This window comes from Poecilia reticulata, chromosome 8, assembly GCF_904066995.2.
Source record: "Poecilia reticulata chromosome 8, P_reticulata-male-v2, whole genome shotgun sequence".
Lineage (NCBI taxonomy): Eukaryota > Metazoa > Chordata > Actinopteri > Cyprinodontiformes > Poeciliidae > Poecilia > Poecilia reticulata.
In genome coordinates this window covers 14,809,604-14,822,490 of record NC_088837.1, presented here as the reverse complement: position 1 = coordinate 14,822,490, position 12,887 = coordinate 14,809,604, and the positions used below count along the sequence as shown (strand labels likewise).

At 39.3% G+C, this 12,887-nt stretch overlaps 1 protein-coding gene across 1 annotated transcript; it reads right to left on the bottom strand.

The window, feature by feature from the left end:
- Positions 1–268: 268 nt before the first annotated feature.
- Positions 269–12,223, bottom strand: ccnf (cyclin F). The gene is made up of 17 exons (XM_081610030.1): positions 11,999–12,223; positions 10,526–10,680; positions 10,340–10,446; positions 10,186–10,253; positions 9,849–10,045; positions 9,662–9,715; positions 9,243–9,347; positions 8,837–8,914; positions 8,308–8,462; positions 7,947–8,111; positions 7,705–7,828; positions 7,433–7,613; positions 7,266–7,353; positions 4,660–4,759; positions 4,443–4,579; positions 3,100–3,278; positions 269–2,026 (listed from the first exon to the last, which is right to left on the bottom strand). Exons 1-17 carry the CDS (start codon positions 12,009–12,011, stop codon positions 1,578–1,580), a joined length of 2,355 nt encoding a protein of 784 aa, XP_081466156.1. The 5' UTR covers positions 12,012–12,223; the 3' UTR covers positions 269–1,577.
- Positions 12,224–12,887: the final 664 nt, after the last annotated feature.

Sequence of the window (12,887 nt, the reverse complement as noted above, 5' to 3'; positions counted from 1 at the left end):
TGTCACACACTATGCCATTCTGAACACACACCACCTGGCAGGGAACCATAGCAGTGGCAGCATCATGCTGTGGGGATGCTATTTTTTCCAACTTTTCAGATTTACAATTGTTAAAACATTTTTAGCAACATGTTAAATATACAGCAATATATAGTATGTGGTATTGTATATCCACCCAGGTTATAAGATTTAAGAATGTTTTCATGTGATTTTTCTTTTACACATTTGAAGTAATAAAAGTGATGCCCCCCAAAAAAACAAAGCTTAATGAGTTTTTTTTTTTATTCAAACATAGTACAAAAATTACATGTGGACATCAAAGAAAACACCGAACTGTAGAAAAACAATAAGAAAATCTTTTTGGGAAAAAGTCAAATATAATTTCAAGTAGTAGTGGCATGGTCTTTGTCTTCCTCCCATTTATACATAACAATATGTACACTGTTAAAAAAAAATACAACCAGTCTGGAGTAACAGTTTAAAATGTATTTACAGTCAGTCACAGTCATTTAGACGACACGTCTTCTGTATCCTGAATGAGGCACAAAAACCCTGTTAGGTTTCTCTTCTAGTGTGTTGTGTTAAATAAACACATTCATTAAAAATATTCTTCAATACTGAATGTTGTGAGGAAAATTAGGAAGAATGGTACATTCCTATGCACACATGTGATGATAAAAGTGCTAAACTTGATTCAGTCTGGAGGAAACTTCACATTTCCTCAAAGCTCTTCTCAAAACGTAAAAATCCAGCAAGTATCTTGATTTTTATTTTTTATTGCTTCAGCATCAGAGCATGTTAGTGAATAAGATAACATCTGTATGAGGCTCTTGATGGGATTAGTGTGCCACAGGTAAACAAAATGATTCATCAACAGTACAGCTTGCGCAAAACTGAACTGAAGCCATTTAAGGCTGTAAGTGACTGATTTCACAGCTCTGTTATTTTATTTTTGAAAACTAATTACAACAGAGTACCTTTGGAAAAGCTGCAGGACGACAAAACTCAGGAAAAAAAAATCATTAGAAAAGTACTTTAGGCTTCGGTTGCAGATATTTTCAATAACAGTAGTCACCTTCAGTTATAACTCAAATACAGTAGAGGCAGTGCATAACAGAGGTGATGGCAACCAAAAACAACCACAAACATGACAATTATGTTTGTTTTTTTTAAATAACAAAGAACAATTTCTTCCCCCAAAAAATCATAAATCATTGAGGTTTTTGTTTCTTTTCAAATTGTATTTGAGATAGGTTGTTGCACAAAGAAAAGGCAGCCAGTACGTCGGGCTCCTGAGGAAAGTCGAGCCAATATTCCAGTGGTTTTAGAGCCGACTATGGTTTCCTGGGAGGTATCGCTACTTCTCCGTTTCTGTAAACATCTAACTGAAATGTGATCGAAAAGAAAAGCCGAGCGGTTCCTTTTTCCTCGCTTAGTCTTAAAACGCTTATCGTCTTTGATCTTCTAGCAGTTGAATGACCAGCTCAGACTCGCAGGACAGTTGAACGTTGACGACGATTTAAAAGTGCTGCAGGTGCTGAGCGAGTGGTCGGTGAACAGCATGTGGTCGTGGAGACTCACAGGCTCAGGAAGCCTGTGCCTGCTGAAAAATCCTCCTCCAAATCCTCGTCTTCCCTTTCCACCTCACCTCCGCTATGCGCCGCTACATTCTTCCTCTTCACCTGTCTGGTGGAGGTCCCCCGGGGCCTCTGCATGGGCACCAAGAGGCGGAAACCTGGCTGGGCGCTGGCAGATGGCACGCCAAGTGATGCGGTAAAGGTCCTGAAGGTGCGGGTCACGAGGGAGGACGAGGAGCATGTAGATGATGGGCTAACGCTCTGGACGGATGAGTATCCTGAGCTGTGGAGGTCTGCGGATGAGGCAGACGGTTCTCGGCCTGGGCAGTCCTTGCTCCCGTCACTCCCCGCTTCACAGAAGCTGTCGTCGTCGCTGGAGAGAGCTCGGCAGTGCTCCAGTTTATCGTCCCCATCAGCCAGGGGGTGCAGTTTGATATACATCATGGAAACTGTTGACAGTAGTAAGAAATTGGTTCAACATACCAGAGAGATATGATCAAAACAATCCGCACAGCTGTGGCAAGCCATGGTTCCAACCAATTCTTCATTACATACTTGTCCAGACTCCAGATTTTTATCGCATTGAGAACATATGAGCTGAAAACATCAGCCCACTTGTATTTAATTATCCGTTATTAAATTATTCTAAATCACTGGTGATCAAAGCGAGCATAAGATGTTCCCTTTGCATGAATCCAAACATTGTTGATTCAAAAATGTTCCACAGTCGAGGAACTGTTTGTACCTAAAAGTTAGGTAAAACCAAACATATGGGTATGACAAAACAATGGAATATCATGAAATGATTATATAATTTTAAAAAAAAAAGTAAAACTCATACTGACTTATTAAGACAGAAATATTTCAAGCCTATTTGTTTGAATTTGAGGTTTTCATCATCTACAAGCCATTATCATCAAAATAAAAACAGAACGAGACTTAAAATGTTTTACTTGTGTAATAATTATAGATAACATACAATTCTAATATCCACAAATCAGGACATTACACTGGCTTCAGCTGTGGCTTTGAGGCTTGTTTGGCATATGAACTGAACTCAGCTCAGAACGTTTGATTATAAATTTCATAAGTACAATAATATTGAGGACAAAACAGAAAAGCACTTTCAAAGGAGTCAGTGTTTACCAGTCTGAACTTAAATATCAAAATGATCAATAACTTGTGCTGCAACAACCAAAAACAAATGGTTATTTATTACTCTCTAAATGATGGCAGCTGAAAAAATAATGATTTTTTTTTTCCCCAGACTCATCTAGATTTGGAGAATGATGAAAGAAAATTTCAAACTTCTTCAAACAATGTGTAAATCATTACTCAATTTAGCTTTCATAAAAAAAAAAAATGTGCATGAAGATAAGACGAAGCAGAGTCATTTCAAGTGGAATAATGTCCCACTAAAAGAAGGGAAGATGCATTATTCTGCTCCTCTGCATATAAAGTACTTCATTTACATGCATAACACAGAGGCCTTGCAGTGAGATCATCTCCATTTCATACTCACCATCCCCATCTTTCTCCGCCTCGCTGTCTTCCTCGCGGTCCCCCTCATAACCGGAGCAGGAAGAGTCCAGACTCCAGTCTAGGATGTCTCCCAGCAGCATCTCCTCCTGATTGGACAGCTCTGCTGTGGGCGTGGCCACCAGGCCGCTTCTGTGGGCCTGTGCGCCATCATCACGTCTCCTGTGGACAAAGACAGTGGATGAGTGGAGGGGTTACAGTGAGTCACAGGAGCTTCTCGCAGATGGCAGAAAGAAAAACACCGTCTGGGCGGTTCACCAAGGCTGTTTGTCACGGCACGGGGCCGAGAACTGCTACATGAGCAAGAAAAGTGGCGCAGGAGCAGTGGTCATTTTTCTACTGGCGAATTCAGGTTCATGACAGAAGCTGTAGTTTCTCACTGCACAAATAGATTCTTGAATGGTCGTGTACTGTAGCTTTTTAAACATTACTGTAATAATGTAGAAACAACACATTTTTGAATAACTCGGTGCATTTAGTACAACTAATGGAACGCGCACAATGCCGTCATACGTTCTAACTACATCTCTCTTACTCTTCCTACTGTTTCTCATTCATTCTCGTCACCGTCTCCACGTCGTGGCGTGGAGTAGTATTACACAACAATTACATATGGTTTTCCAGCTGAACCTTAAGGAAATAAAACTTAGTTTTAAAATTACACATCTTCAAAAGATTTCTAGTAGTTTTGTAAACTGTATGCTCCAGGGGAAAAAATACAGTTCTTCTGCTCAACCAACGTGGTGAAGAGATGTTGTAATGTTTGTTTTTTTCTATTAATACCTATATTTTTACATCTGTACTGAAATAACCTTTGTTGAATATAAACCCCTCCGTCACATAAACCCGCCAGGAAATTCATGATGGCGTGACGACAGCAGCTTGGGATTCTTTAGCCCGACATAACAGCATCTTCCTAATATAATGGCCCAAGTCAATTTTTGCTAAAAGTGATTTAAAATAAAAATCACCATCTCCTTATTGCCAAAATTTGACCATTATTTTAGGTAGGTGACAATATAAAAAAAATGCTTGGGAATCCAAAATCCTTTTTTTTTTCTTCTGTCAATTAACTTTTTCAATTAGTGTGAATTCATCTGAGGTTTTTCTGTCACCTAAACAACAAAATGATTGCAGAGTTAGGCAAAAATGTAAGTTGCGATGTGCCCAATGCAAAAATAAAGACCATCATTTGAAAATAAATCAATCTGCCAGTATTTTCCAGACATTAAGATTCTTTGCAGATCTTAAGACTGTAGGAACAGTACATTCTGTCCTCATTGGCAAGCTCAAAGCCAAAATTTGCCGATTTGGACTCTGCCTTACCTTTTGCTAGTGTTCGATGGAGAAGCCAGGAAGGTGTGGATGTCAGCTGGTTGACCACTAGTTGGACTAGGCGGCTCCATCCGAGGCACAACTTCAGGGATCTCCAAGATCTGGCAGAGCTCTTTAAAATCCATAATCTTGCGGAAGAGAATAATTCAGAAATCACCAACCATTCAGGTTTAGAAAACTAAGAGAAAAAAAAAAATTAATTGGGTACCTTCTCCTTGCTGATCTGCTGATAGGCCTCATCTTCAAAGCGCTGCTTGACTCCAGTCAGAGACACGTGCCTGTAGTCTTTGGGCACATCTTGACTGAAACTGAGGACAGATGGGAGCGAGGGAAAAAACAGAAAGAGAAAAAAAATAACTAAGCTGAAAGCACTTTGCTTGTTTCAGCAGTATAATCAACTCTTCAGGACAAATCTCATTAGTTGTCCATTTGAGGATTGGGCCATTGATAGGCCGCACACCTATCAAAGTGACTCACACTGAGGCACGCTTCTCAACCAGCGATGCCTCCCACCATCTTTATGACACTGTGCTTCATATTTGAAGCACATTTATAAGCTCTGTGCTTCATTTTTGCTTTAAAGCCAAAATGGGCATCCGCTTCCCTTCTACAGATATGTTTGACATCCTATTTCTCTAATCAATGTGGGCAAGCTGAGAACAGCCAGACCCACGACTAATCAATTCCCGTTAACTTTCTTCATGGAGAAGGAGAACAGCTAGGTGATGGTCATGTGTGAGTCATGGGACAGCAAAGAAACAGAAAGTGGGCCGCAGTGAGCCGTTTCCACTTCAGAATGTGGGTTTCTTTCACACTGTTTTGCAATCAGTAAAGACACTTAGGAAAAAAAAAGAAGCTTTTTTTTTTCTCCTCTCTTTTTCTTTGACAATATTAACACCACCATTACAGTAAAATGTGGCAAATAGAGTCACTTAATGGAAATTAGATCAGTGGAATAAAATAGAACTAAACTGTTTTTAAATACGTCACGGCAAAACAGTTCTTAATCTCTTTAGGATTAATTATTTTTATACTCTAAACATATAAAGTGTATCTTCAAACAAAAACAGGAAGTACCATTGCACATTTTTGGGCATCAGCGCTTAATAATTACAGGGATTACCCTAGGTTATTCAGTAACAGGCTTCCTACACTATTTTCATAACATTTTACAGATTTAAATTTTCATAGTATTGGTTCAAATGGTGCAGGATTTTTGAACTATAAGACCAGAATCTCATCATACATTTACACGGAGATGTGTCTGTAATATATTAGATGACCTAATATATTAGATATTAGGTCAGGTCTAATATATTGAGCCAACAAAAAGAAAAATCAGTGGATCAAGATGGACCAGTGTGAATTTCTGCCCAGATGATAACACTTCCTAATTTGGCTCATTTAAAAGAGAAAAGCAGCAATTAGTCCTGCTGTTGTTAAAATTAATCTTAATTTTTCTATGATATCAGGAAAATTGTAATAAAGTTTCTGAACATCTCCATGGGGATGACATTTACAATAATTCTGCGTTTTTCCTTTTTTTCTTTGCGATGTTCCCACCACTTTGTGAGCTATAGCATCTCAGGCTGTCTGCTTTGAGTAGTCAATAGGGCTGTAGCGATACACTAATCTCACAATACGATAAGTGATATTTGGCTCAAGATATTATATCACAGTAGTCAGCAAACAATACAATTTGATGTGATTCGATACATTTTTTTTGAAAGATTGTAGAGGGACAGAGTGATTTTGGTGACATTTTGTAACTGTTCCATAGACTTGGATTGAATTAATTGAACTGATGGTGTAATTCTGGAGCAATAAATCTTTTTGTTATACATTTGCTTTGTTTAAATGTTTATTGTGTGGCTTTGTGTATTTAGTTATGCAGAAAAGGAACCTTTTTTTCCCCCCAATTCATTTATATTAGATAATGAAATTCAACTATTTCATTATTTAATTAATTGTAACTGGTTGTGTCATTATATGTCATTTTTAATGTACATATGCAACTGGGTAAAAAAATGTCATGTGTGATAGATGTCATTTAAATCATATGGATTTGACATAAACAAGGTAGAATTTAATGTAGTGATACTCGTGGATGAAAAATCGATATTTTTAGGGAAAAAAATATCAATAAATATAGAATCAATAAAATTACACAGCCGTAGAAGTTAACACAGTGTGACAACAAGAAGATTGCAAGCTGCACTTTTACTATTGTGCTTCAATAGTTTCACAAATCATGACGGCCTGTTTTTCACAACCAGAAATATTTTTAAAACAATCCATTTTTTCCTTTTTAAAGGTTTTCTTTTAGCCACCTCATCAGGAGTGTATGTACCCAGGTTTCTTTTGTGTTGGTTTCCAACTGTTAAAGTTATTACTATTTTTATTTATTTTTTTTACTATTTTTGTAACATTTTGGAGATTTAACAGTGTAGCAGAAAATATAAACTACAAAACTACTGTGGTAATTGGATCCACAAATCAGAAAATTCAACCCGTATTCAAGAAAGACATTTAAAGAAAAAAAAGTACAATTGTTGGTTTTCAATGTGAGTGAGCAAGTTGGTTGGTCAAAAAATAAAATACTAATGGACAGAATGCTAAAATCAAGAGGCACAGTGATAAAGATACAGATGCAATATATTTTTAAATGCAATCGTCTCAATGTAATTCATTTCTCAACCTTTGTAACAAGAACTGTCTTTAATCCTCCTGAGTTTGCTTGCCAAGTTTTTTTTGACAAAACTTGATTGGATTGGCTAATCCAATCAAAACACTCACACACACCGATGCACTCACCACTTAACATAGAGCAGGACAGCGAGAGGAACGAGGTCCTCCTTGGTAAAGCCTGTGTAGTCCTTCAGCAGGGTGGGCCAGACGGGACCTGCAAAGCAGCAGGCAAGTCAAGTTAAGTTAAGCAGAAACTTCACTTGTGTTAAAGAGTTAAAGAGGGGTGTTATTACCATAGTGATGCAGTGCCCTTGTGAGGAGCAGTGCAGCGCAGGCCAGCTTGGCGGGAGGCGGCGTGGTGAGAGCAGAGTAGAGCAGCGACAGCTCGCAGACATAGCTGAAGAGGTGAGAGGAGCGCCTCTCCAGGGGGAGCAGGGACAGCAGCACCTCCCCATAGTCCAGCAGCGTGGGGCTCTGATGGGGAGAGAAGGACATTTAATTACTACCTCTACAATAAAGCCCAAAACTAAAGAGCAGCAGCAGTTAGATAGTCAGCAACACTCACCCTTATCTTTCCCTCCAGCACAGACACAACCTCCCCCATCATTCGCACCAGGTCTTCATATTTGTAGGTGTTGTCTGTCAGCCAAACGGCCTCGCGTATAGTCAGGATTTCTTTGCTAATATATCTAAAAATAAATATAAACATTTTCAGTTTGGCAGGATTATGAGCCAAACTACAATGTCCCTTGTAATTTTGGAGAAAAATAAAAAGTACAAAACACTTTGAAGTGTGAAGGCCCTCACCGTGTACAAACCACCATGCAGGCAATTCCTAAAAGCTGAAGGCGGGCCTTTGGGACAGAACGCAGGGCCAGGTATCGGTCAACGCAACCCACTGTCACATGCAGTGTCTGGCTGGAGAAATCCTTCATAGTGGCCACCTCCACGAGCCAGTCCACCAGAATGTACCTGCATAAAATCCAGCAAACACATTAAAGTTGGCTGTTATGAAGTGACAAAAAAAACACAGATGAATCTTTTAGAGGTTGTGTGAATTTTTGGCAAATTGGACAGGTGCCACTGAGAATCTGCTATTGGCAAAAATGTAAACAAGAATTTTAACCTCCATCATACGAGGTCAAGTGAAATTCTTATCTTCTCGTACCTCATAGTGTCCTTGATGCCTCGTCTGAGGACACCCTGAGTGCTGTGTTGATGCACCGAGTTGGAGGGATTGAAGATCTGTGCCACAATCTCCGAGCAGGCCTTGGACTCCAAACCCAATGGATTCCCACTGCTGCACACTTTAGCCAAAGACAACTGAGAGGAACAAAGAAGACCAAATGTTAAAACGTGTTTCGGAACAGCTTTCGAGATCTTGACAGCTTGTTGAACTGTGCTGCACCATGATGACAATCTGGCTTGAATTTACTACCATAATAAGAGTGATTTAGATGAGTCATATTATTATGATTCACTGGGATGAATTCAGGGGGGGGAACTAAATCCTGTCAGCATCTGTCAGGTTCTCTTTGACACAGCATAATAAATGTTTCAACAAAAATTTTCAAAATGGAGGAGCCAAAACAAAAAGAGAGACTGAATGGTGTCAAAGGAAACTTTTGAGGAGCAAAGGGAAAACAAAACCCAGAGTGACACAACAAACCACGATGCATTTAAAGGCCTATGATCACCTGTGCTTCCCAGCATCCTTTGCCGGCGTAGTCCCTGAGGGTTCGCACACACTGAAGATACCTTCCAGGGTCGGACATCTGAATGAAAAAAAAAAAAAACATGTTTAGCCTCATTTACCCCTTTATGTAGTTTAAAAAGCTTCCTTGAAAGCCAATGTCTTAAAAGTATTACTAACCAAAGACTTTCACATTTTGTCGTATTTAAATTTAAATATATTCCACTGGTATTTAGTGAAAATCCTTACTACGAGTTTATGTAACAAACAGCTCATAGGTTTTTCTTCCACATGAGCTGTGGACCTCTGCAGGCCCTCCAGAGCTACGCTATAGAGGTCTGAATACTTTTGCAAGGCAGTGTAAATCTAGCAGTCGCTCCAGGTTCTACTCAAGACGGAACCAAACTCACAGCCGCTTTCCTGCTGTGCTCCCACAGCAAGTATGAACTCTGCAGACAGCCGGCCCGCGACGACTCCTCCAGCATGGCTACGGCATCAGATCGCTTCTCTTCCTCCTGGAAAAACAGGCAGCACAGATCCAGATGTTCACGGCACGTATTTGGAGAGGAGCGTTTTGTTCTCGCGCTTCTGAGAAAGCGGCTGAATAACGGCGCCTGACACATATTGTTTCTGGCTAACACAAAGTCTCCTGATGTGTCATGCTGTCAAACAACAGAGCCCACTTGGGGGCTTTGAGTAACAGTTGCATAAAGAGAAGAAAGGCAGCCATTTGGCCTGCTTTCCTGGTGACTTGTCACAAGGGAAGGCACATTTATATTTTGTTAAGAGGATAACGAAAAAAAAAAAACTATCTGAGATGCTTACTCACTTCAAACAGGAGCAAAACTCGGGCCAAACAGTGCAACAAAGGGCCCCTCTTTTCCTGCAGAGAAATGGGGGAAAAGAAAAAAAAAAAATATATATATATATATATATCAATCTGTGTGCATTTACTCCATCACCCAATCGGCAGCTTTCACACTCGTTTCCTCTGAACTGCCAGCAGCGGAACTTACCATGTTGCTTTCACACTCAGCCTTTAGGTGATCGAACACCACGGCCTTGCAGCAGCTGCCAGTGGGCGACCACGGAGGACGGATGAAAACCCAAGTGAAGGGATCCGCTTTGGGAGAGAGCAGGCTCTCCGCCAAGCTGAAGAAGTGGGAGGCTTTTCGACCACATACATCCGCTCGCCCTTCGTCGCTCAACAAAGCTGGAGGGGAGAGATGGTAAGAGTGAAGAGCTGCAATCATTTCGTCAAGAGGATTTGCGCCTATCGTTGACGTCCATTCAACTAACATGATGTTTTAAGCAGACATTTAAAGTGTAGGAGGGAAAAACTGCTGTACTTACGTCCTTCATTGTACAAATAGGCAATCCCAAGTTTCACAGCAGCTTCAAAGTTCCCTTTCTCAGCAGCCCTGGAATCAGTTAATAATTTTAGTTAAAAATCCATCCGGAGAGCAATTATATTTATTCTTTTTTTACCCAGAAGAAGGATCTGTACCTTTCAAACAGCCATAAAACGTTAGGAGATGGCCAGGTGTCTCTGAAACCGACTCTGGCCCATACACTGTTGTGGCTGTCAACAATATCCCGCAGCTGTGAATGAACCTACAACACATACCAAAGGATTTTAGATCCCATCAACAACAAGAGACGTCAAATATGGGTCACGAGTTTTTCCACTTACCGCTCTGACAGACAGGAGGTCCTCTGCAGAGAGACACTGGAGCACATAGAGAAGAATTTCCTCCGGTAGCGATAGAAGAGTTAGGGTGGACAATCGCTTACGAACCCGCTTCCGAGCCGGAACCGAGTAGCATTTTGAACAACGGCAGTGGACGACTAGAAGGAAGAAAGTTATGCAAAAAAACTTTTAATAACCGTATTTTCCAGCCAAGACCAGGCAAACAGATCCATTTACTTCACAATGTGAACAAGCACTTCACATCGTAGTGCAAATTTGGCACACAAATTCTCACTCTAATGACAAGCCAATATTTACAATTCATTTAAAGGCAGTCTGCAGCCTGCTAGCAAACTGTGAACAGACATTCAAAAATGAACAGTGCAACAAGCGTTCCTTACAAATCTAATGACAACTGATCTGAAATAAATCTGGATTTATGCATAGAGTACTCCAAAGTTACATTTCTTGTCATTTGGTGATGTGCAAGTAAAGCGAATTAATAACAATTTTAAAAAACATGGGCAACATATTACAATTTATACTGCTTTTCCTTTTGTAGCAAGAATTCTCATCTTATTCAATGAACAAAATAAATACTAATTGGTATCAATACCTCAATATAATACAATTACTTTTTACATAAGGTTATCAGACAGGGAGCATATAGTAGTTCATGCCTACTATCGGCATAATGTTTAAAAAGAACAGTGGTGAAGTGTGATAAGTAAGTCACTTTTGAACATCTAAGAGAGAAACAGCACACTTTTCACTTGACATGACAGTTGTATTTAATTAGGATATTCAAAATTGGGTGAAATTATACTGAAAAAATGTCTTCAGTTGAAATTATAAATAAAATATATGGTTGAAGATATATATATAGCAATTAATCATACTTTTGCAGTAGAATAAAATTATCGATTTCCTGTAACTTTACAGTGAAAGTCACCCCCAGGTGGACCATTAAGGTAACCTAATACACATGCAAAACTACTTAAACTTTTTACAATAAAAGTACAAGTGATGATTTAATTATTACCTGAAATAAAACGTTTTTCTTAAGTTTATTTGCTGCATTTAGGACCAATCTAACGACGGGGAACTAAGCTGCTGTATGGGAGAAGGCAAATCAAGTGAGCGCCCAAATTTCCCTCCCGTCGTCCAGTAAAGTTGGATTCAATTATCATTTAGTTTCACAAAGTTTAAACTCCGAATCTAGTTTGCAGCAGCTGCTACAATAAGAAAATAACATTTCTAAAAAGGGGCATGGGCTTGCTTCTTTTAAACATTTATATTTTGTCCTGAACTTACTGCAAAGTCCACAAGGAATCGATAAGTAATTCAAGATATGAGGATGCAACCAGTGAATTCTCGTAAGCCAAGACGATTAAATACTATCTTTAAACAGTTATTTTGTTAGCTATTATCTGTTGTCGTTAAGTAAGACAACTGAAAATAAGAATAGTTACTTACCGCCCGCTTTCATTGCAAGCAGACTGGTCTCTTCTTAGCAGGATGTAGATGCAAGACTAAGCAGATGTTTAAACGTTACGATTGTAGAAGCTAATATTATTTAGACGTAAACCAGGGATACGATTATTTCTACACAGATTAATACTTATAAAACGTTACAGCTAATGTGAAGCTGCTGTAGCTGACTAATATCTAAACAAGGTACTCCTGAATTCAAATTCAAGCACGCGTCCTGGTTTGGACCCGCCCCTAAAGCGCCCTAGGACCGCCCGCGCACACGGTTTAAACGCTGCGTTCAGTTTGATTGGAGGAGAATGATGACGCCTCTACGCAACGACGCGACATGCTGATTGGTCACTTTGAAGAACGATAGCACCGATTGGTTATACAATATAAATTGTAAAATTCTAGAAAGTCATTGGACAGGAGAACGCCATTTCGAAGTACGCGCTCACGTGTGTGAATATCTGATTGGTTGACCTGAATATGACAAACTTCCACATTCTTGTGGAGTACTTTGGGAAATGTAGTTGAATTGAATAACTGTGTTTAAAGGTACAGTAATTAAAGGGACATGCGCCTACATATTACTATTTGTCAGTATCGGAGGAAGTCGCATTGAATCTGTTCTTGTGCCTCATTTGTAGTTAAATTTGACTGTTTTTATTGACTTTCATAAGAAAAAGACAAATAATAATATCAGAATGCAAATACAAAAGACATGGGATTGCTATGTATCCTGTGTTTTTGATCACTAAAAACTTTTTTATGTACAGCTAAAATTGGACAATACAGACAATATACAATACTGTAAAAAAAAAAAGAGAGAGAGAAAAACATTTGCCCCTTTACAGATTAAGTCTTTCTTGGGGTTAATGATTCTGTTTAT

What these genes read in the sequence shown, in the direction of transcription:
- ccnf (XM_081610030.1), bottom strand. An exon ending in GAGTTTTGCTCCTGTTTGAA is followed by an intron (nt 9,348 to 9,661) that starts GTGAGTAAGCAT and finishes CTGTTTTTCCAG; the next exon opens with GAGGAAGAGAAGCGATCTGA. An exon ending in TGCATGGTGGTTTGTACACG is followed by an intron (nt 7,829 to 7,946) that starts GTGAGGGCCTTC and finishes ATTTATTTTTAG; the next exon opens with ATATATTAGCAAAGAAATCC.